At 32.7% G+C, this 23,516-nt stretch overlaps 3 protein-coding genes across 4 annotated transcripts in view; 1 reads left to right on the plus strand and 2 right to left on the minus strand.

The window, feature by feature from the left end:
- LOC113508562 overlaps positions 1–15,195 on the minus strand; it is a 29,841-nt gene extending 14,646 nt beyond the window's left edge. Inside the window, 6 exon segments of the mRNA XM_026891676.1 lie at positions 4,093–4,278; positions 10,372–10,547; positions 10,954–11,217; positions 12,124–12,312; positions 12,742–12,974; positions 14,812–15,195. Of these exon segments, the coding sequence (XP_026747477.1) occupies positions 4,093–4,278; positions 10,372–10,547; positions 10,954–11,217; positions 12,124–12,312; positions 12,742–12,974; positions 14,812–14,971 (1,208 nt within the window). The 5' untranslated portion in view covers positions 14,972–15,195.
- A 273-nt stretch (positions 15,196–15,468) lies between these two features.
- LOC113508557 (nitric oxide synthase-interacting protein homolog) lies at positions 15,469–17,068 on the plus strand. The gene is made up of 2 exons (XM_026891671.1): positions 15,469–16,319; positions 16,616–17,068. Exons 1-2 carry the CDS (start codon positions 15,640–15,642, stop codon positions 16,800–16,802), a joined length of 867 nt encoding a protein of 288 aa, XP_026747472.1. The 5' UTR covers positions 15,469–15,639; the 3' UTR covers positions 16,803–17,068.
- A 799-nt stretch (positions 17,069–17,867) lies between these two features.
- LOC113508551 lies at positions 17,868–23,334 on the minus strand. 2 transcript variants are annotated; one of them, XM_026891664.1, is made up of 8 exons: positions 23,053–23,325; positions 22,557–22,975; positions 22,190–22,258; positions 21,163–21,288; positions 20,812–20,989; positions 20,326–20,445; positions 19,764–20,017; positions 17,868–19,636 (listed from the first exon to the last, which is right to left on the minus strand). In XM_026891664.1, exons 1-8 carry the CDS (start codon positions 23,134–23,136, stop codon positions 17,971–17,973), a joined length of 2,916 nt encoding a protein of 971 aa, XP_026747465.1. In that variant the 5' UTR covers positions 23,137–23,325; the 3' UTR covers positions 17,868–17,970. The 2 variants fall into 2 exon arrangements, with proteins under 2 accessions (XP_026747465.1, XP_026747466.1); XM_026891665.1 differs by lacking the exon at positions 20,326–20,445 and having other exon boundaries at positions 23,053–23,334.
- Between the last annotated feature and the right edge of the window lie 182 nt (positions 23,335–23,516).

The raw sequence follows: 23,516 nt of genomic DNA on the forward strand, positions 1-23,516 counted from the left end.
GGCTTTGTCATAAATGCAAGATTAATGGCTTCAAGTTAAACATTTATAAAACCACTAGATGTTATCTTCTAAGTATGTTTTCTATGATCCTAATGCAAAAGTCTTACTCTCGCTTCCAGCGACAAAAAGAGTATTACTTCAAGAATATAAAATACCATAAAACTTTTGCAACCCTACTTGAATATAAAATAAGTAATTTTTCGACAAAATGCGTAATAATTCACGTATAATCTGATGGAAATATAAACAATGGCATTTTTTATGTTTCTGCGTCAATTAGCATTTTTTCTGTTTAAAATAATGATAAAATTTTAATTGTGATACTTGTTATTTTTTGTAAAAGATAATTGTTAAATTATTTTTAAGTTTTTGTATTTAAATTCTAATTAACGTTTAACCGTTTTAAAAACAGTGCTGAAATTATATATAAATAACGGATATTTATTTCTATATGGTATTCTCGTTATTTATAATCTTACTACTAAGTTATATAACTAATTCAGACTATTAAGACAAAATCTTTTTACAGTTATTTGTTTCTAAATTACTTAAAATCGGTAGGATATAATTAATCTTAGATATTGTAAGATGGATACCCCCCAAGGTTAAGGATTATACCTTATCTTTAATAGGCATAAATGCTAAATAATATTATTTATTTTTTGCAAACTGCGTAAATTGTTATCAACGTAAAATTATGCGCAAATTATAGATACACGTCATTATTTCTCCTATCAAATTTGATATTAAAGTCATTTTAAGCAGGTAACAAATAAGTGCCAAAACATGGATAATTAATATACTTAATATTTTTATTAGATGGATATAGGTCACGTGGAAGAGCGGGTTTACTTGCTTGATTTACAATTAATGCAGGGCCCCGATTCTGCTATTTACAATGACCGATGAATTAATGGCAATTGAATTTAATTTGAAAATATATATAAAAATTGGAAATTAATTGTATTGACCGTAGGTGTTCCGCGGGTTCCACCCTGCACTAAAGTTCAAATCTACTCTGAGGTTTGATTTTTTTCATTGGATTATATTGCACATGTTATTCGATTAAGCAATGATTTTCGTGTATTATAATACTAATTGTACATCTTTGACGTCCAAAAACTACTACTTAGTAGCCGAACATGAATAAATGTTTTATTTTTGTATATTATAGCGGTGCCTTTCTTCTAAGACTAAGGGTAGACTTTAGAAGGAAGCTTTAGACGAGTATCAACTAAAGCTACTGTAGCCAGGTGTGATTCGCAAGAAGATAATTAAAACAAACTCCATACTCCCATTGTTAAAAATGTCGTTATAACGGAACACTTTACTAATATTCACATACACAAACATTTCAACAATTTATCATTCGATACGAGTGTAGTAGTCGAGCATCTACAAACTCGAGAAATGGGGCATTCGGATAACAGTCTTCAGCTATCGGGAGTGTCAATCAAAACAGCTGTGCTCGCTTTGTTGTTTGATGTGTTTATTTGCTCATTACGACTGAGTTTGGTTCCCAGGCGTTTGTAGATTTGACAGGAAATGTTTAATTGTAATGATATATTAAATGTACTTGCAGATTTTATCTTCCTCTTTCCCACTGTTTGTCTTTTTTGATACCTAAGCTGAATTCGTTGCGTACCATTTATGTGAACATGATAAAATCTTTTACGGAATATTTTACACTGCCATTAGACAAAATTTAAATACAACGAATGACTGTTATTCAACATGGCCGCCGCGATCATCATCGTGGGAACTTTACAATGTGTCTCGACACTCTTAACATTAAATTCTAATTTAAATTAATTAAACAAAGTTGTAATAATTATGTTTCATTTGTAATCACGTCATACAGCAATTGTTTTCGTTGTATAACAAGAACAATAGCGTAAATACAACGATCGCTTTCTCATTTCTAATAATAAGAAATCCATAAATAACTTGAACGTACTGGCATGACCTCAAGCAGACAACATTAATTGATACGGGAGTACATAGCAACTGTTTAATTATACCTAAAAACGAATGTATTCTACTTTACATGATAAGATCGTTATACTGATTGACTTGAAACTATATGAAGTAGTTTTTTGTCGTAGTTTGAACATCGGGGAGACAACTGAAGGATTAGTAGAAGTTATGCTGATCACAAGAGGAGAATTAAATTAAAAAGAAATAGAAGTCTGATAGTGATCATGGCGGTTGGTTAAAAAAATGAAGGCATTTCGAAGGGCGGTAAAAAGGAGTGTCAAATAGAAGAAGAGTAGAATTATGACGGAAGGTCTTAAAAATACATGGTCTGTAGGAAGTATGCGATCGTTGATACCCAGGTCGGTATTACCGAAAAAAAAAAACAAGAATTCGATGTCTTCGCTGTTATCATGTCTTCGTTGTTATCAGAAAATTTAACGATGCTAATAGAACACATAATTAAAAGTATAATATACTTTCATTACATAACAAACACCTACCAGCTATCAGAGCAATGGAATTAATATTATTGGCTAGAACAAAATAGAAAAACGAATGAGAATTCTAAATAATGTAAAAATTTAAAACAATAAAGATACATTAGATATTTCATATTACTAATTTATTATATACAAAATCCGGTTTCGCTGATAATATACAAAATATGTTTACTATTTTATGTGTTTATAAGCGTGTGATGCAAAAAGTACAAGATAATGAAGAAAGAAATGCAATTTGTTAATTATCTGATTCATTAAGTTTAATTAGCCGAGAGAACACGTTGGACCAAAACAAAGCAAATGTCAAAATACAAAAGTATATCACAAAAGATAATGCAGCTGTTTGGTGTTGACAGTAACGAACAAAGATGATATAAATATTTACGAGTGAATATTACGCGTTAAATGAGACCGCTTACTCTCTACTGACTTAATTTATTTTAAATAGAAACGTATAGAAATCTCATCAAAATATGTAAGTTCATAAATAGATGTCAACAATACAATAAATTAGGTACATTACAATAGTTGGTAATCTTTGTTCGTATCTTTACTCAAATCAGTAGATTTGATAAGATTGTAGAGTTTGGTATTTACCGTATCGAAAGCTTAAGTAAAATCGAAAAAAGGGTTCAATAGAATAAGGTGAAATTCTCTAAGGTAAATGCAATGGATGCCAATGGGTGCCTTTTAGTTTTTGGAAGTATAGAAATACATTCTACTCAAATAAGAAACATATAGTCTCGATATGCCAACTTGATAACTTTAGTAATTTTTTGTATCTGTCGAAATACTGATGGATTTCTTATTTATTGTCATTTTGTTTATTTTCTTTCTATTTCATGATTGGATTGGTTTTTTTTCACCAAGTTTCGCTTTTTCTATTTTAATCTAACTTACGTTATTATTTAATTCTTACTATAACATGTATCTTTCACGTTTCATAAAGTAGCTAATGGAATTTCTTGTCAGTTCATCTCTTTAAGAATGTTCTTTGGAACCGCAAGTAGAGTCATATTTAAGTTTCGAAAGAGCCTGTACAGGGTCTACTTGAAATAAAAGCATTTAAATTTTGATTGTCTTATTAAATACATATATGTTAGGATATTTTCCATCAGTCAGGTATTACCTAACAATAAGACAGTAATTTTGGAAGTCAAGTTTAACTAACTATCGAAGGTCGTTGAGATTAGATTATAATTTACTGCTGCGCCGATAATAAATTATAATATTATAGAATGTCAAACCGGATATATCGGTGAGAGATTAGAATTACGTGTTTCGTGTACTTTTTTTCTGAGACAAGGAAAATAAGTAATCAATAATGTCCGTAAGGTGAAATTATTATAATAATGTCTTATGCATTATATTATATTAATTACTTATACAATCGTCCTTGCAACATTCGTATACATCTCTAAATTGTCAATGTATCTTCCTTTGTATCTACTAGGCTTATTCGTTATTTGGTCATTAGAAAGCACTATACCCTACAGCCATATTATTTTCAATAATATTTAAAGCGATATAAGTCTTTTCCAAATAGTTCTCACATTCTTAGAAGACTTCTTCGCAAGCTCGTGAGGGCTTAAAGAATGATATAAATTGAACTCACCTCCTATCCAGTTGCCTGCCATCATTCGCATCCATTTTCCCGTGATCCATGGTCAGCTTGTAGTATATCCTGGCGGCTGCCTCCGACCTGTCGTGGGTCGCGTACATGAACCCGTGGAGCTGTTGCAGCGTATTAAGACTCAGCTTCCAGAGCGACTTGCTCATCTTCGGTGTACATGTTACGAATCTACGGAGAAAAAGATTTGTTGAAGATAAGGCAACATTTTGGGCAAATTTCATAGTGTCCGATGCTCTTATGAAAGAATTCTGAACTCTGAGTCCGGAAACTTTTTCATTAGTAGAAAATGAAGATTTAGTTTTAGAGCCTCAAGTAGGTTTAGAATAGAATCTGAGAGACACCATCTCGATTAGTATACTGTAAGAGTTACTAAAAACATTCATACAAATGGTCAAATCCCTATTGACATTGATAGTCCATAAAGAAATAAGGCTTAACACAATAATGCAAAGTAAATCATCGATCAATAGATTAACTGTGCAATGTTATGATGAATAGTAATCTATAAGAGTACTTTTGAGATTATTTATTTCAGTAGGGATTTCACAAAGTACGATGTATTAAACACGTGTTAATACGCGTTTTATTTTACTATCACATCGGATCATTTGAAGAGATTAAAGGATTTGATAAATATTGAATACTGCAATAACATCGAGCTTTTATCGTTGCTTTATTTTTGGTGCCACACGCGTGTCACACTGTGTGTTTGTATCTTGTATCTTTAACATAAGCACATAAATTTGCCGCAAAGCATAAGCCGCTTATGAAAAATATTTAAGCCTCTATCCCATAATATTATGCACTTAAATTATTATTCGGTATATTCTTCTATAGATGGGAATGTTGCAGAAAAATGTTAATAACTGTTATTGTTTATTGCTCTAAGTATCATCATCTCTAGACATTAGAGTCGGGGTATGAATAAAAAAGTATGAGTCGATAGAAGTAAGTTTACAAAGGCGTTGAAGTTGAACAATCAACAAGAACAATTTAGATACATTCCACCTAGTATGAACTAGGAAAGCTACAATCTGATGATGCGACAAATTTGTTCGACTTTATGACCCTCATAACTGATCTTGTTTACAACTTTTCTTAGGGTATGATGAGACTAACGTACAGCTGTGCATTATAAAAGTCTCTACATTTTTAAATCAGGGCAATATGTTAATTCCAATCGGGGCAACTGACCTTAATATTTACCCTTATAAAATGATGTCAATGACCATCGAACTACAAAACTCCATGAAGAATCAATGACGATCAGATTAAAACGATTTAATAGTTTTATTGTTCCAATATAGATACGATTAAATGGATGGAATGATATCGACACTTGATATAACAAAGTCCGCTTCAACTCTAGACTCGCATTATGATTGATAGGGTCTAAAGGCCAGCTCTAAAATATTATAGGAATATAAACATTGGAACTAAAATATTGATGTATCTTGGAACACAATGTTGTGACGTATTAGATCCTTGTTATGATGACACAGATGTATGAAGCTAGCGAGCATAGAGACATACTAAAATAGAGATAGGGAGATAGCGCGAACGCTGGTCATTATAATCGCACGAATTTAGAAATCCTGAAGACTAGGAAATTCTACTAAAATTGAACGGGAAAAATTTCTATTATTCCACTTTCATTTTCTTCTGATTTATTTTTGTTCCAATACTGTCAATTGCCTTGGGTCACATCGAACTTGACAGTTTATGTCTGGTATTCATTGTCATACTGGCTTACACGTGTTCCATTTATTGAAATAAGTGGTGTATAATGGAATTGTCCCACTTAAAAAAGTTTAGGACAGTATTATATTGATTGGATGACGGCGACATAAGGCATAATACGATATAGAATGGACTAGTTACCGATTGAAAGTGGAAATCATTTTTCCATCATAGCCCGTTTTTACATTGAAACTATTGTTGGTTGAAACATCGTAATTATTACTGTTCCAGGATGTTATTGTAGGTCAATAGAAGAATCTAGTCGGTATTAGCTTTTACACAATAACAGGAAATATCGCTACTGCGGACAAAGCATTTTATCAGCTATAATTTTCAATAATGTTTGGGTAAGCTGATAAGCTTTTCGAGGTCAAAACGTTCATTTACTTTCCTTATTAATATAAAGCTGAAAGATATTGTTTAAGCATTTTTTGATTACTAAGATATGATAGTTTGAGAATTCAAAATTTACCCTGGTTTTTACCGAAATTTCTTAACGGTATGTATACATTTTCAGAAGGCATAAAAGTAGTCGCTTTACAAGTGTGTTTTTTATCTTTCTGGAATAAGGCATACATGTTTTATAAACTGTCCTTTTTATGAAAAATTGTTGATTCCCATTTGCACTGAGAATTGGATGCTTTGCTTTGCCATGTTAAGCAAAAGTTGCATTTTTTTTACGGGGCAAAGACATCCGTTATAAGTAGATTAAGTAGATAAGATTTAAATCATAATTATGAAAATTAAATCAATATGTCTCCAGAGAAAAATCAATTTTATGATGCTAAGCGTAGAGTTTCAATATTCATATTTGATTACAAGACGTCTGATGGCATTATATCTAATTTAGACAAAAAATATTTTAAATTGTAAATATCAAGTGAATAGAAATTAAACACTTTCATTTTGTACTAAGAATGTACTTAAAATCAATAATATTTATACTTTGTTATCTAATTCAAAGAAAGTACAATAAATATTAACTTTCAGTGTATAGAATTAGTGATAACATTATCACAACTTTTATTATGATTAAGAGTTATTAAGAACATTAATTCTTCTTATAGAAATCTATCAAGCAGCATTTTGAATAAAAAAACTGAGTAAAAATATTTTAAAATATTCTTCTGCATTTTTGTGGAAAAGGCAAAAAGAACCTTTAAACATATACAAACTAAAATATCTATCAGGGAAACAAAAACAATGGCAAATATTTAAGGAAGGTAAATCACTCTAGACTTCCCCAAAATGTCAATGACTAAACCATTTAGGTACAGTTTAATTATGTAACACCCGCATAACAAAAACATTCCTATGACGTTATTAAAATATCGCATAATCAAAAACCCAACCATTATCCCCTAGTACAAAATGTTATTAGTTTCTAAATGACATAACTTATCTAAAGAACATGCTTACATAATTATAAACACAATTGTTATGATTTATCCAATACCTAATGCCTAATCAGATAGTTTACATTTCTATCATAAAGCGAAACGGGTCATTTTTTCTACATTGACCCATTAAAAAGATCGCAAGATATAAGATATTGACGTAAATACTATTTTTTTTAAATGTGCTTCTTGCGTCAAACGTGGGTTAATGTATTAAATGTCAAGTTTAATAGTTATGACGTTAATGAGTTAGTATCTTTGTATGAGGAAAGCGAGGGAAATGTTAATGTGACCTAACATCACCTCTCATAGTAAAACTGTTGCAATTGAGGAAGCGAGACAGCAATACAAGGTATAGAGTGGCATCTCTCTTCGACAACGGTAACAATAAGACCTTAAGGGATGTCGAACATTAATACAATTTCAATAAACTTGACATTTACTGACTACTTTTTGTTCTAATATTAGCCCAAAAAGGATAATATGGAACTATGTTAGAAACCCGCTCCAAAGCTATTGTGAACCTCCACCAAAAACGCACAACACTTTTCTACTTACAACCAACAATTATATTTTATATCGACCCTTTTACTTACTAACGACATTAGAACAAAACTACGAACAAAGGTCCCTAAATAAAAGAAGGGTGATTCTCATTCCAACAAGCATGGAAAAACAACTGAACAGCGAATCACAGAAATCAAACTTTTTCACTCCTGATGAGAATCACCCTTTAAATTCCTGTACCCCCACACAAAGACGTGGACATCTAGCATTCTTGTCTCAACAGCGTATTCACACAGACAACGATTTTGGACAAGACTTGAAATTAAAATAGACTGACCTAGTCATATAGTTGTTGTGCCGAATACACCTCTTTTTACGGACGAGTATATTTGCAGCCACTTTGTACTGAACCGCATGCGTCTCTACTCTATCGGCCACACAGCTAAAAAGCGGTTGATGTGTTAGTGAAATGAGGGGTCAGAGGATACTGGGGGCCTATTACCAAATCTTAAAGCAATATAAGTGCAGTTGTGGAAGATTGCCGGCTCACAATACAACGCAGAGTGGTATATTTTCACAACTGTAACTCTTACTTTAGATTTGATAATAGTCCCCTAAAAATTAAACTATAGTCGATGGTTTAAAAGAATGTGAGAAGAGATTTTAAGCAAGGAGGTCTCTAAGATGTGATAAAATCTTTTTGATAAGCAATTCAAAAACGGGGGGGATTAGAAGTAACGTTCTTAACTTGAAAGTGTGCTGTTTGTACTTTTACTACCTAATTAATTATTGTGTTTCTCAAAATGCTATGTCATGTATAATAATTGCTCTATAGACGTTATATCATAATTATCGCATCTGAATGCAATTATTTCCTTATATTATGTCCTTGACACAATTGTAGCAACAATGGTACAATTAAATAGAATATCAATTTGAAATTAGAACAGACATGATAATGTGACCAGTAATAGCACAAAGTTCGCACACATTAAAGAAAAAAAACACGCGAATTGTTACGAGAGTAATTTTATTCTTTTTCAATTTTGATTATGGCTTCATTTCTATGTTCTATACTTTCTTTGGAGCACATATTGGATAATAACACATAATTACACGAATACATTCTGCATGGCCATTAATATCATTATAATACACATATTATGTGTATAATCCAAAGTCAAAGTAGATGATTCAGAGGCGTATATGTTTCATTCGAATATAAATAAAAAAGCGCGAATATAATTGAGCACGAACCAAACGTGCCATTCACGATTTATGCAACACTAAAGTATTCTGAATTTAGGTGAATATTATGTAAATTGTGTTATCAAGTCATTGTTTACATAATCATTTTGCTTACTACGCTTGCGAATGTGCCTACACCTATCTGTTACAACAAAACGACATTGTATTTAATGTATTTAATTAATAACATTACTATCAAAAGTAAATATTTTGCTGATATTTTTACGAAGTTACGTAAGTACCTACTTATTTTTACAGGAAACTGACCATTACGCATTTACTACTGCGTATCGAACGGATACTGTACCACAGATTAATAAACAAAAGCGAATTATGAAATGTGGAAGGGGACAGTATTAGTGATTAAAAAAAATGAATTGACTTTACGTTGTCAAGGGGTGAAAAATAGAAGTCAGAAGTATTAGCTACTTTTGTGATTGAAAGTTTCTATATCAAAATACTACCAAGAATGTACTCTTGCACCATATTGTCCATTTACATACGTGCTGTTCATAACAAAGCAATATTAGATTTATCTGTTTATATTACAGTAAATATGGCTTCATATTTAAGCAATACAATAGATTAAGTATATTTTATTAAATTTTACAACCTAAGTAATTTTCGTATTTATGGATATGGGTGCTATCAGATTCACAAAATTGTTAACATTAAAAGCAAGTACGGCTATACAGAACTTGAAAGGGCAGTCAAGGCAAATTAAAGGCGTGGAAAACTCGATTGGCAAGTAACTTTCTCTGTCAGGGGCAGGGACCGTTGACATATTTGAAACGCATAATTGAATGCACGGTGAAAGCTTAACACAAGTTAAGTCGATTAGCACAAGAAATAATATAAAAAAAAATATATGCCTCAAAAAATTTAGAAATTTGTAATTTATAAAAATATTTATTTGCGCCAGAAGGGTTGAAATAAGATCCAATTAAAAACGAAAACCTATCAGCAAGGCATTACCGTTCCTTTGCTTAATATAGTTCCACGGAAAACATTGTTTTAAGAACATACATGACATAAACAGACGTGTGAAGTACAAATTTTTAACGGAGGACGTTCGTCAAAAACTAAACTATTCAGGACAAAGTGATAGCTGTCGATTACCTAGACGGGGACACACATATACACAAGATTTTCTCCACAAACCATGAACACACAACATACTCCATTCATTCACTACTTATATTTTGCTTATCCTAAGTCCTATCGCCTCCCTTCAAAGTAAGCCTTACTGTGTAAGCAGACAGCGCACTACACGACGTAGATCGCCATCTCGTTTTGCAACTGTAAGTCTTCCTTCAAAAGGTGCCGGAAGGGTTTATTTAAAGCCTAAATAAAAGAAAGATCTACTCACTTTGTGAATGTAGCATACATAATGTCGATGGGCACTCGGTACGGCAGCGTCAGGAGCGTGAGGTACCTCATAGCCCTCTGCCTCATCACCCAATTGACAATGCCGTTGTTAGCCGAATCTATGGCGTTCTGGAATATCGTCATCACCGTGTCTGGTAGGTCGTCGACTAATGCGTCCTGAAATTTGGAGTGAGGTTAGGAATTCCGCTATACAGGGAGTATGGTTGAAATTGTTTCATCTAATTCAGAGTAAATAACATCTGTTATATTTTTTTATCCAGCTGACTGTATCAAACTTCTGGCTATCTGAGCAAAGGCCTCCCCCAAATCCTTTCATGATTCTGTATTCTAGGTTACTTGGAACCAGTTATTATATTTTTTATCACGTGCTGCTATCGCTAAAAATACAACTGATAATATGTTGAACATCTTAAAACTATTCATCTTCTTTTCAAGTCAGTGGCAGCCATAACTCAGAGGCGACATCATTAGCATCAATATCTGTATTGTTATTGTCATCTAAGGCAAATGGATACTAAGGGCACGCCAGAAATTGTTTTGCAGATACAAATACAGCACTAACCTGACGATGAGTCTTGCATTCTTCACAATCTGGGTCGTATTCGTACGTCGTATCATCCAACACGTCTTGCAATTGAAAGGTCGACTGCACCGCAAGGCACCTCGTGCAAGAAATCATGTTGTTTCTATGCAAGAACCTGAGCGCATCGTCGAAACCTTGTTTGCACATGTTGCTTAGAACTTCCGGCTTCGGAGGGAATAGGATCCTAGCGAATCTATTCATGTTCTGTTTTGATAGTTCTATGCTTGTGTTTGCCAGATTAACCTGCAAAGGGGGGAGATTTAAGGATACTTTTCTTGATATATTTTATGAATTATAATTATTTTAAGAGGGTAAGTTGCCATCTACGTTTACTATCATAAAAGTGAAGAGTTTGTTTTGATGAAGTATCCTCAAGGACTCTACATTTTATTTATGTGTGTGTGTGTGTGAATAGACTTGTCCATTTATTGAAGATCTTTATACCAATAATAATGCTATGACCAATAGGGCCCATCAAAAGCATGGTTGAAACGCGAAGAGGAACTATTATTAAGTATTAAATTGCGATTTGGACTTCTTATCTCAGATAATCATCAAATCAATCACATATTTTAAAGTCATATCGCATGATGAAGCTACTCTTCCGCGTTATTGCAATAAATGCAATGTCAAGGTATACTCGATAAAGTTTACTGATACACGACAAATACAAATAGGTATGAACGCGGCATGATTAGAATAAATCAAACATGGCTGGCTTATCGGACCATCCGAACTCGTTGGTCGCTAAGCATAACTTCATTCATAACTAGATATTAGATATTATAATGTGTTTTAAGCTACAGCATGAAATAAAGACAAATTACATTAATTTGTGTAATTATAAAAGAAAATATCTACTCATACGACACAACGTAGCTAGGACATACTATCTTAAAATGCGCTTGAGTCAAGTCACGCGCTAAATACATATAAAATAAAATTTGTGCACTGTTTACGTGCTGCGCAGTAGTGTTGTTTATCAAAACGAATAAACGATGGATTTAAACTAACGTACCTATCATCGTATATAGGGTTTCAAACCTCCTTACATAAAGAGGAATTTCAACTTCATCTTTTTCTTCCATTCTTTTTCTCAACATGCCCAATTCACCAGAACTTAATCTAAATACTTATATTAATACTTACATGGAATAACTGTGAGCTCAAATCCCTCGGGCATATATCGCTCTCGCCACAGAAGGGACTAACAGTGATGGTGTTTTCGTCCAGTACCGGTAAGTTATCACTGAAACCGCCGTCCATGTACCTTATGCCGTGGAAACGAGGCGGGAGCAGACCAGAGAATACTGGCACGAAACATGACGCTAACAACGCCTAGAAAAAAAGAAAAATTTTAAATTTGGATCGAGGTTTAAAGAGTTTCTAATGCAGGTCTCTGCTGAGATTTCTTTCTGGGGGGATACGACCATGTGTTAAAGCAATATTATTATGGTTATGGCTCTTGTACACCCGCAGTATTCATGTATTTCTTTAAGACATGGCCCCTGGTCACATTGATAATGTTAAAAAGTTTTAAAATGTGGACCATTCATTTTTTTGTCCAAGATAATTAGTTCGATGCATAAATTATATTATGACATATACTGCTATGTCGATCAATTGACATCATTTTACGCGTAAACAAATCGTTTATGATGCATTGAATAACACGACGACATGTTTACGTGTTTAAGCAAAATATCCTTAAATATTTACAAACACGCTTGCCGTTTTTAAGGGACATACTTTACGAATTTGTCTTACCTGTAGCAAATCTTCTCTCGTGGGGAATTCAGAAACGATGACGTTCTTGCCATCGTAAACCCTCGTTAGGGAAATATGTAGCTTGCCGCTGACGATCTTGTGTACGTCATGGGGAAGGTACTTCTGCATCCCCTCGAGCAGGACATTTTGTATGTTAAAGGAGGGGCTGAAAGGCCCGAGGGAGCCCGCCCTCGCCTCGCTCACTACTCTCAGTACATCGGTCGTGATTTCCCCTAGTAAAAACAAAATTGGGGTATTATGAATCTGGGAGTTTCCCAACACCAAGTACGACTGTTGTAGTTTCGGGAAAGAAACTTGAGGTCTCCCAGACTTATAAGAGGACTTTTGCCGTGGAGAAGGCAAGAGGACGCGCTGCCCTAGCAGCGTCTTATTTTCTACATCGGCAAAACTGCAGCGTTAAGAGCTCATTGTAAAGGCAATGGAATTAGTGACGATTTTGTGTTATTTTAAATCAAGCTTACCAACAATTTTTTTTATATAACAAGAAGACCATTACATAAAAAACGTATATTGAGAATACACGACGATATTAGAATGATAATGATGAATCAGTTTTTTGGGTGGAAACAAAGTGATTAAGATTGAATATCAGAAAATCTAAATATTAAAATTAATTTATCAGTATATGTCAACAACCTATATAGGACATCGGTTGCTAAGATTATCTTTTAAGAACATTGAGGGCTTGAGAAAAACTTGAACTTTGGAGCATTATTACGTACTTTTCGTGTTTTAGAACTCGTTTAGACTAAGTGATAGATATAGTTCGAGTTGCGATACATCGCCGGCGATGATAGATTATTTTTGATACGAAAACTGAGCGGCCTGACAATGTTTAGTGAATCGTAGGATATTTATCGCCGCGACTACATAGGCCTTTATTTTTACGGCAAAGATAACACTATAGTAATTTTGAGTTAGTATTGATAAGTGGTAGTGTAAAATGCACTAGAATTACTAGAAATTCTACTTTTACAAAATTACAACTTGCAGTATCAATAAATTAGATGGTGACTCCACTAAGGAATATGTTGACTCTTTATGTTTCTGTAATATATTCTTTTTAATATATAAGATAGGTAGAATAAAAAAAAAAACGAAAAAGTAAGAAAATTTTTTCTAGAAAAGAGTTAGTTTATACAAAAACATAAACTGCTGCTTACAAAGCTGCAGTCTCTGCTCTCGATAGTTAGGAATTCAAATTGTGTACATACATAATATTAAGTAAGTTAATAAAATTGTATAATACACATACTAAACAAAATGAAAACACAGTGGGCCCTAAAATTCTGTAAGACCTATTTATATCCCATAGCCCTTGTGTTGTAACTACAAATTCCACACATTGGCACAACACCAAGTCATAATAGGCATGTTTACATTCTACGTGTTTATAAAGTTTCACTTCCTGAAACTTCTTTTTCAAGAATGTTGATTAAAGATCTTTGTAAACTCTTCTAATCAATACAAAATAAATAATATAGATTAAAATTATAAAAAAATATTTTCGTTACTGAAAAAAATATGTAATGTAGGAATAAAAGAAAAAGTAGCAATTTAAAGCCTGTAAATGATAGCATAACTTCTTAACAAATTAATGAATAAGGGAATTTTTAACCCAGTAAATATATTGGAATTCAAAACAATAAATAAATAGACTTAATTTAAAGTAGCAATCATCCGTGTGTAATACAGTAGAGTCCTTAGTATTGAATTACGAATGAGCTAGTATTATGACCTTGTCCTATCATCTTCTTTTACATATGATGACTAATGTGACACTTTGTGCATTTAACAAGACATCAGAAATTGTAGGTAATTATATTTATGTGTATGGATATGTGGACTTATATGACTTGACTTATGTGTGTGTATTATCAACTCTTCTTGAATCCATATTACTGTATTAAAAAAAACCTTTAAATTGTTTTAAGAAAGCATTTTTTTCTAGAAAAAATAAATTTTTGATTGTTATTTAGGTACAACAAGTGTGTAAGTATTCTAAATCTATATTATTATGTAAATAAAATATCTGAGAGTATACATTACCTATGGGCAGGTCGCATAGCAGACAGCAAGCCGACAAGGCGCCAAAAGAGGCGCCAGAGATTTTACCTAACAATAAATGGGGCGCATACTTTTTAAAACACACTGCAACACCAACATGGTAAATACCAAGAAAACCACAACCAGCGAACGATAAGTTCATTATTCACTTATAATAATCACCACGAAAATAAAAACACAACTATTTGTACTGCAACGATGTATCCAATATGTTAATATGAATTAGGTCGACACACTCAAAAACTTTATCACTGCGAGTGAATTATAATTAAATCTATTAGATTAGATTAGTGTAATCACAGATAACTTTTATCAATATTCAACAATATATAGAACTGCCCTCAAAAGACACCTCTCGCGAAAGAGACACTTGTGAAACTACAGAAATTATGATTTCGTTCGTATTTGTATGTGTAAACAAGAAGGCGAGAGAACGTTCATTGACGTTTGACGTTGAGTTGTGTTGACGTTTGTTTACTTGTTATTTGCACGTTTTGACAAACGTCACATTTAGACTGCGCAGTGCTATTATTTACGTGGGTTGAAAAGCGTTCATACATTGTGTATCATTGCAATTTTTTTTCAATTTACGATTTATTATTTTATCGCAATTTTTCATATACGCTATGAGTTTTTTAACATTCTTGTAAATTCTGTCCAAAATAAAAAGTAATAAAAAAACAATTTTATGACCTGTAACAACACTGGTTCTTAATGTACTTCTGTCAAAGTAAGGATAAACAACACGACGCTGATTCTGTGGTTTAATAATTCTAATATTGAGTTTAAGTAGCGAATGAAACTGTGAAAATGACTCGGCATGCTAGGAACTGCACTGCAGGTGCTGTCTACACATACCATGAAAAGAAGAAGGATGCTGCGGCCTCTGGTTATGGTACTCAAAGCGAAAGACTTGGAAAAGATTCAGTGAAAAGTTTCGATTGCTGTAGCTTAACTTTACAGCCTTGTAGAAACCCAGTTATAACTAAAGAAGGTTATTTATTTGATAAAGAGGCTATTTTAGAGTATATCATCTCAAAAAAGGGTGAGTATAACCGCAAGTTGAAGAAGTACGAGAAGCAATTAAAAAAGGAAGACACAGAGAAAGCTGAGTTGGCTGCGGCTGAGAAAGAAGCAAATTTGATCAAGTTTATGAACAGAGAGAAGAATATTACAAGTACGAAGCAGGATGACGGGCCATCCTCGTCATCTGTATCAAACCTCGCGAATGGCAAAGCAAAACAGTTGCCAAGTTTCTGGGTGCCATCACAACTGCCAGATGCTAAACATTCTAAAGTTGAAAAGCCTGACCCGACTGTTTACTGCCCTATAAGTGGGAAACCATTAAAAATGAAAGACTTGATTGAAGTGAAGTGGACATTAGTGAATGACCCTGATGATAAAAAATCATTGATTGCTAAGGAAAACAGGTACATGTGCCCTGTTACACATGACATACTGGGCAATGCTGTACCCTGTGCTGTAATTAGGTAAAAGCTCAAAAAATATTATTAAATTACTTCCATTTATTCAGTTTACTTATCTCCTGGCATAATAACCTGGTACTTGATAAGTCAAGTACCAGGTTATTATGCCTTATTTGTTGTGCCTTTTAAACTCCACTATTATGGAATACCATTATTGCTGTACTAATAACTGTTTTCCTGTGAAGACCTTACAATTACTAAATTTCCCTAAAATTTTAAATTCTGATGGAAAATTTATCAATTCATGTTAGTCTAAAATTTTTCATGTTTACTAATATTTATTATTAAAAATTCTTCAGGACAACTGGCCATGTAGTCACAATGGAATGTGTAGAGAAGATCATCAAAAAGGATTGGTTGCACCCACTCACCGGTGACAAATTAAAAGAGAAAGACATTATTGTTGTCCAAAGAGGTGGAACTGGCTATGCTTTGACCAATCAGAACTTGGAGGGAAAGAATGAGAGACCTGTCTTACAAGCTTAGGCTATATTTATTTTGTATAAGTTATTTAAGGTTTATTAGATAAAGCGCACTTATTAAATAAATTGTTGTAAGTTAAATCTTTTTAATTGAACTGGTTATAATTTGAACACTGAATCAGAAACTATAAAAAAAAAAACAATATAAATTACTATTGGTATATTGTAAGAGTGTAAAGCTTTATCTAATGGTTTGTCATGTTTCCTTTTACTAAATGTGAATCTTTAAAGAAATTGTTGTAAATAAAACAAATGAAATAACTGTGGTTGTTTTATTGTTTCATTAATATATTGAATCATTGTTTACAAACATCTGTTATAGAACTGGTATATGCCTTTACAGTAGGAACAAAAGATACAAAATTGTGTCTTACAGGATAATTCTAATGAAACCTTTTTTTTTGTTAAGATTAAAGTTGTTCATAGTTTTTCAGTTCCACTTGAAAGCTACAAAGCGAATCTACTATTGAGTAGTATCAAGGTTATATACCCCCTAGTTTCTCAATGATTGAACAGCACAATCTGTTGTCCAATCTTCTAAAGTCATAGCTGACAGGCTAAGCAAAAGCTCAAAGAAGAGTTACTATGCTGAACATGGGGGTTCTACAGGTGATCACCAATTTTTATTTGGTACCCTTTCAAAAGCCAGATCTATTACTTATTATTATAATGTGGGAGCATAACATGTTTTGTTCATATGTTTTTATTTGATGCAAAGCGTATCTATCCTGCTACAAAATGCAATCAATAGCACCAAAGATGTTATATTTTCGATTAATGTTAGGAATACACAGTAACTACAAACACTTTTTGTTTATTTAGTATGAAGAAATTTATTCATGTAAAGAAACCAATTCAAACTAATTGAACATTATGACTAAACAATTTGCATAATACAACTAACATATACATTATTTTCTTTTAATAACACATTTGTGTGAAGATCATTGACAAACTGCTGATTCAAAACCAAACAAAAATGATTTACTTGTGTAAGCCGATTTTACTTGATTTAAAGAGATTATTGTTTAACATCTACCAAATAATTGATAAATAAAACAAATTCACAGTAAGTACAAATCTATTACTTCTCTAAAAATATACTTAAATATAAATTTTGTAATAAGTCCTTAAATTAATGTTGTTCTTAATCTTAACAATAATTAATTATATTATGAATTATGAAATGCGAACAGATCCAATTGGAAGTCCACACCATTATTTCTAATCTCAGTCTCTGGGTATAAGTCATTACCTAATGTATCTAAAAAGTTTAATACTGATTCGCCCTGATTCGACAGCAGGCGATTATCTGATGTGTCTAGCGACGGCATGTCGTCACCATGATCGACGTTTTTAAGTGGGTCCATTGATTTATCATCACTATCCCTGACGTGTATTAAAGACGGCTCGATGAGGCCATTAGACTTGGTAAAACTGTCTTCCGACTTCTCACTTGTACTTATAATCCAATCTTTCAGATCAGGGTCTATAACATCAGTGTCTTTACATGATAGGTCGTCTTTGAAAAGGTCGTGTAAGCTATCGTTTGGAATATTGACGTCATTTGAACCGGGTAACGTCAAATGTATGCTGTTTGGTGAACTTGGCATACTCACATGTAAATCATCATTAGAATCTGGCAAAGTAACATGAAGCCTGTTATCCGAATTCGGGATAGTAATATGAAGATTATTATTCGAATTTGGAATATGTAGACCGGTATTTAAGTCTGGCATACTTGCATGTAAACTGTTATCTGAATTTGCAATAACATGTAAAGCGTTACTCAGATTAGCTTTTGAAACATGTAGGTCATTCGAGTTTTGTAGGTTCAGATGCAGCCTGTTGTCAGCACTAGACATACTTACATGCAGCCTGTTCTCAGAATTGGATATCGCATGAATATTACTGCTGGACGTCGGCATACTAACATGTAAAGCATTTGAGTTCGGTATGGTAATTTGTTGCCCATTTTCTGGATTCGGTAATGAAACATGTAAACTGTTAGTTGAATTTACTAAAGAAACTTGTTGCATCTGGTCTGAATTTGGCAGACTAACACGTATGTTATCCAAATTTGATAGATGTAAACTGTCGGAACTTGGGATAGAGGCATGTAAGTTGTCAGGATTTGATAGCGAGATGCGTTTGTCGTGAGGTTTGTTCACCATTTCTAAGGAGCGGATTACTTGAACGTCGTAATTGCTCATTTTACTAGGATCAATCTGGAACTTTCGGAATACAGTCGAAGACGTTTTAATAGGAGAAGATCTGATGTCGAAGTGTGCGCTGTGGAATTGGACGAAGTTGTTTTTAGGTTTAACTTGTTCAGTCATAGTGATATCGTTGGTTTGTGTTTCTGTCACTGGTTGACTGTTGATGTTGCAGTCTTGCGCGCCTAAAAGTTTAGTAACATCATCGTCGCCAATGTCAATAGCGGCTGCGTTATTTTCGGGAACAATGCTTATATTGTTTAAATTTTCTGATTCTTTAGGAAATATAAAGTCTTCGGTTCCTAGTTCGATAAGGGCGTCGCCCTCAGATTTCAGTCTCATTTTCTTTGCACTTTGTTCATGTGTTTTCTGTTTGAGCTTCCATATCCTCTTACTGACGGTGGGCCACTTTGCCACGGAGTTGATTCTTGCGCAGTTTTCTGTTTCACTCTCCGGTACTAACAGTTCTGAGTGCTTCAGTATGTTCGGAACCGGTTTACTTTGATCTTTGTTGAAGTGATTGATTTTTGGTGGATTGTGAATACAGTATCCATTTTTGTCTTTCACACAATTCAAGGCTTCCACATCGAAATTGTATTTGCCGGGATTCATGCCAAATAATCTGAAAACCGAAAAACATACATTATTTAGGTACCATAATGAGTTGACTTATTATTTTTAATTCACAAACAGTAACAATTATAAAAATACTCTTTACCTACATTAAGGTTAACATATTGCGCACATACCTGCCAATATCGCCATTAATAGTACAAGATTGACCCTCGCTTCCATCAACTTTCTTTAACAAGCAAGGCAGCAATGATTTCAGCTTCACGATAAGCTGTTCCAACTGCTGTATAAATATATTAGTCTTATCTTCATCGGAGCCACTCTTGATAATCGCCAGTAGACAATGGAATAAATTGGAATGGATTTTTGCAGGTATGTGTGTGGGATGATTTTCGTAATGTTTTTGAAGGCGGTATAGGCTGCCGAAATCCTGGAAAAAAAATATTGTTGTAAGAAATTTAAGGTATATTTTTTTGACACTCTATATAACCTCTCTATTAACTCTCTATTAACCTTGAAGAGTTGATGAGCATCCTCACTGATAAGTAAGCAGTCTACCACAAAAACATACACAGAGCGGGAACAAATCTTAAAACATGCAGAGTAAGTAATGAACCCAAGGGTATATTTCAAAGAATGAACATTTAAATTGTGGCCTATGGTTAGTCAACTTATAAGGCTCAAATAAGTAATATTTACTCATCCGAGCCTCATAATTTAATATAAACTTAATCTTACAGCAGAACACTGGAAGCATGTGACAATGGTGCCACTCTTCTTTTTAGTCCTCTGCGGTGAGCCCTCAGGTAAGATCTGCTTTGGTAGTTTTACTTTCCTACCACTTCTTGTGACCTTAGCCTGGAAAAAGGGCGTTATTTATATTTATCTATACTTCATTGGCTAATATACTTTAAAAGCGGTGAAATATGTAGGTCTAAATACGCAGTTTAAAAAAAAGTCGCAAGTACATACAGATCTAGATGTAACAATTGTTTATTTGTACAGATTTTTAAGTACCTAAACAAAAGGACTAAAGTTACATTCTGATATAGCTGCTTACGTATTTTGTAATTTAAAATTAGTGCTGATAGAAACAGCTTGGTTTGTCAGACTAGCATATGTTTGATGATTAGCTATTATTTTTGTTTACATTTTTCGTCCAATCAATTAGTTTTCAAGTGATTAATTGCTCTGTATGTAACTAAAAATAAATACAGTAATTACCTCAGCCGGTGGTTCAGGTTCTTCTTCAATAATTTCTTTTGGAATTGGTACTTCTTTATGTATAACTTGTTTAATGGCTTTTTCTTCAATTCGCTTCGGAATTTTTGTATGACCCTTTTTGTCTTTAAGTAACATTTTCTTCTTTGCAACCACTGTTAAGTCTTTTGGTGATACAACCCTAAAAAGTACAATTAAAAACAATTTAGTTAACAGGCAACATTTAACACTAGTGCAGTCCCAATAAAGTTATTACAAAAACAGTACAGTTATTTCACAAGTTATGAAGATGCAAAAGAATGAAACAGTGTTTATATGTAGTACACTATTAGACATTGCTGTAGTACTACTTACTTATAAATATATTTAGTGTTGGTAACCGGATCATATGTAGGCTCCGGCATTGTTTTATCAGGATCATTGAACATTTTCAATGCTTGATTTACCATTTTGATCTGGTCATTGCTTAAGTGATTAAGGCTGGAAAACGAAATGGTACAATTACACTTTCTTTTTAAAAATACTTTATTATTTGTTTGTTTATATGATTTGTTATTGTTTGTTTTAAAATTTGTATTGTTATAATAGTTAGTCAGGCTATAACGACAAATAGACGTGAGTAAACTGTTATTACTGAAATTGTAATCGTTGCGTTTTGTGGTGTATAAAAGAGATCTTAGAGAATTATATGGGATGTTTTTTATTTTGTTTGGCTAGCTTGTAATGCCTTAAAAAAGGGATTATTGAAGAGTTATTTTATTTGTGTGTTGATAACACTTAAGAATGTTTTTATTAATGAAAATTGCTGTATTCAATGATAATAATATTAATATGCGTATTTGAAATCCCATGCATCATGCTAGCATGCAACAATTATAGTTCTCAAGTATTCTTATAACATTTGTATCTTATCATCATGTAAGTGATACAATAGGATGACAATCTTTAAATACTCGTATAAACTTATTTTCAAGCACCATACTTCACAAAAATACAAGAAAACATTGATATTTTTATTGGCTTGTTTTATATGTATTGTATTTAAAAATTAAAAATATTTTTTATTTTATTTTGGTCATTAACACCTAGTATTAAGCGTTTTTTATCCATTTAGTTTAAATGGTGGTAGACTTGTCTTTTACCATGTAGGCTCCAAATCAGCCCATTGAGCATTTAGATGTATCATATGTATTTAAGGAAGTTACTTCACTGTTTAACTGCTTTTACTAAGCATGACATAAAATATAACTATCATTAGCTGAATAATCTTGTGTAAACATTTCTTAATCTACTTTAACATTTAATTCTGACCATGATACTGACAATGAAACATATAGTTTTTATTTTAATAAAGCTACTTATTCTATGATTTAATATTTACCTATGATAAGTTCCTCCTAATTTTATTAATTGCACTGATGTATGCTTTGACGGAGTAGGACTGGGTGTGCTGAAAAACAAATGCCATTATAATGAGCTAAAGCTTGATGGTGAAATTTATATTATTTATTAGATTTTTATTATTTTAATAGTCAAATAATTACAATAAAAATAAAAATATCTAAGTGGAAACCAAAGTTGCTGTATGGCAATTAGGAAAGTGTAAATAATGTGTTCAAAAATCCAATATGCAAGGGAATTGTGGATCAATATTCCATGATTACATAATTACATGTGACATGTTACAAGTAGTTATAGTATCATGTTCTGTGTATGTTAAGTACATAAATAACTTATTGTACACTTACTTCTCTTTTGGTTTAATCTTTGGCAGGACTTTCTCTGGCCGATGTCTGTTGATGATCGGGACCTCTTTAAGTTTCACTATTTTTCTATCAATATCTATTTTTGGTACTGTATTTACTGGATGATGATTCACTGGTACTGGATTACTTATAGTAGTGGTAATGTTAGGTTTTAAAACAATATTATCGACTATGTATTGTTTATTTACATTTTCAGTTTTAGGCAGCAAAAAACTGGCCAGTTTCAAGTTATTTCCTATTAAAACCCCTTCCTTTTTCTTGACTGCATTTGGTCTTACGTTGATGTCAGTGTTTATAATTCCATTTTCAATATTTCCACTGTTTTCGTAGAATGTTTTCAGGTTATTGCTCACAGGTTTGGGTGGGTCTACAGTACTCGGAGTTAACACGTAAGTATTCGCCTGCAAATATAATCGTCAAAATTAATATATAACTACTGAAATATCAGTAAAGCTAAGTAACAAATATAAGTTATTACCTGAGTGGCGCCAGGATCCTGTATCAAGTATATCGGGGCGTATTGACATTTGTTCACGATAATACCTTCTACAGAAGTATTCATATTTTTAAATATTACACTTATTTATAATAAAACATTACATATAATATATATTTCCTTTGAACGAATTGAGAATTTCCTATAAATATAATACCACCGCGACGTTGACAATTGTTGACATAAATCTTCTGTGAAGTTCTGAGGGATACCATCTACGAAAATAATCAATATAAAAACTCAATTACTGATCCTACAACTTATTTTATCTTCACCTGAAATTCTCACTGTAACATATTATAGTTGCAAAAATATATTAGTATGTCAATTTTACACACCAATTTAAATTGTATGGCGATTTGGTTATAAAAAATAAAAATTCTACAATACATTTTCAGCTTTAATGTAGTTTTGAAAGTCTAAACGTAATTTTATAAAAAAATAAA

Source organism: Trichoplusia ni, chromosome 2 (assembly GCF_003590095.1).
Source record: "Trichoplusia ni isolate ovarian cell line Hi5 chromosome 2, tn1, whole genome shotgun sequence".
Taxonomy (NCBI): Eukaryota; Metazoa; Arthropoda; class Insecta; order Lepidoptera; family Noctuidae; genus Trichoplusia; species Trichoplusia ni.

Coding starts and splice junctions, on each gene's coding strand:
- LOC113508551 (XM_026891664.1), bottom strand. CDS start 23,136: ATGAATACTTCTGTAGAAGGTATTATCGTGAACAAATGTCAATACGCC. Junction 22,259..22,556: donor AAGATTAAACCAAAAGAGAA/GTAAGTGTACAA, acceptor TTTGTTTTTCAG/CACACCCAGTCCTACTCCGT. Junction 20,446..20,811: donor AACCTGAACCACCGGCTGAG/GTAATTACTGTA, acceptor CCCTTTTTCCAG/GCTAAGGTCACAAGAAGTGG.
- LOC113508557 (XM_026891671.1), top strand. CDS start 15,640: ATGACTCGGCATGCTAGGAACTGCACTGCAGGTGCTGTCTACACATAC. Junction 16,320..16,615: donor GTACCCTGTGCTGTAATTAG/GTAAAAGCTCAA, acceptor AAAATTCTTCAG/GACAACTGGCCATGTAGTCA.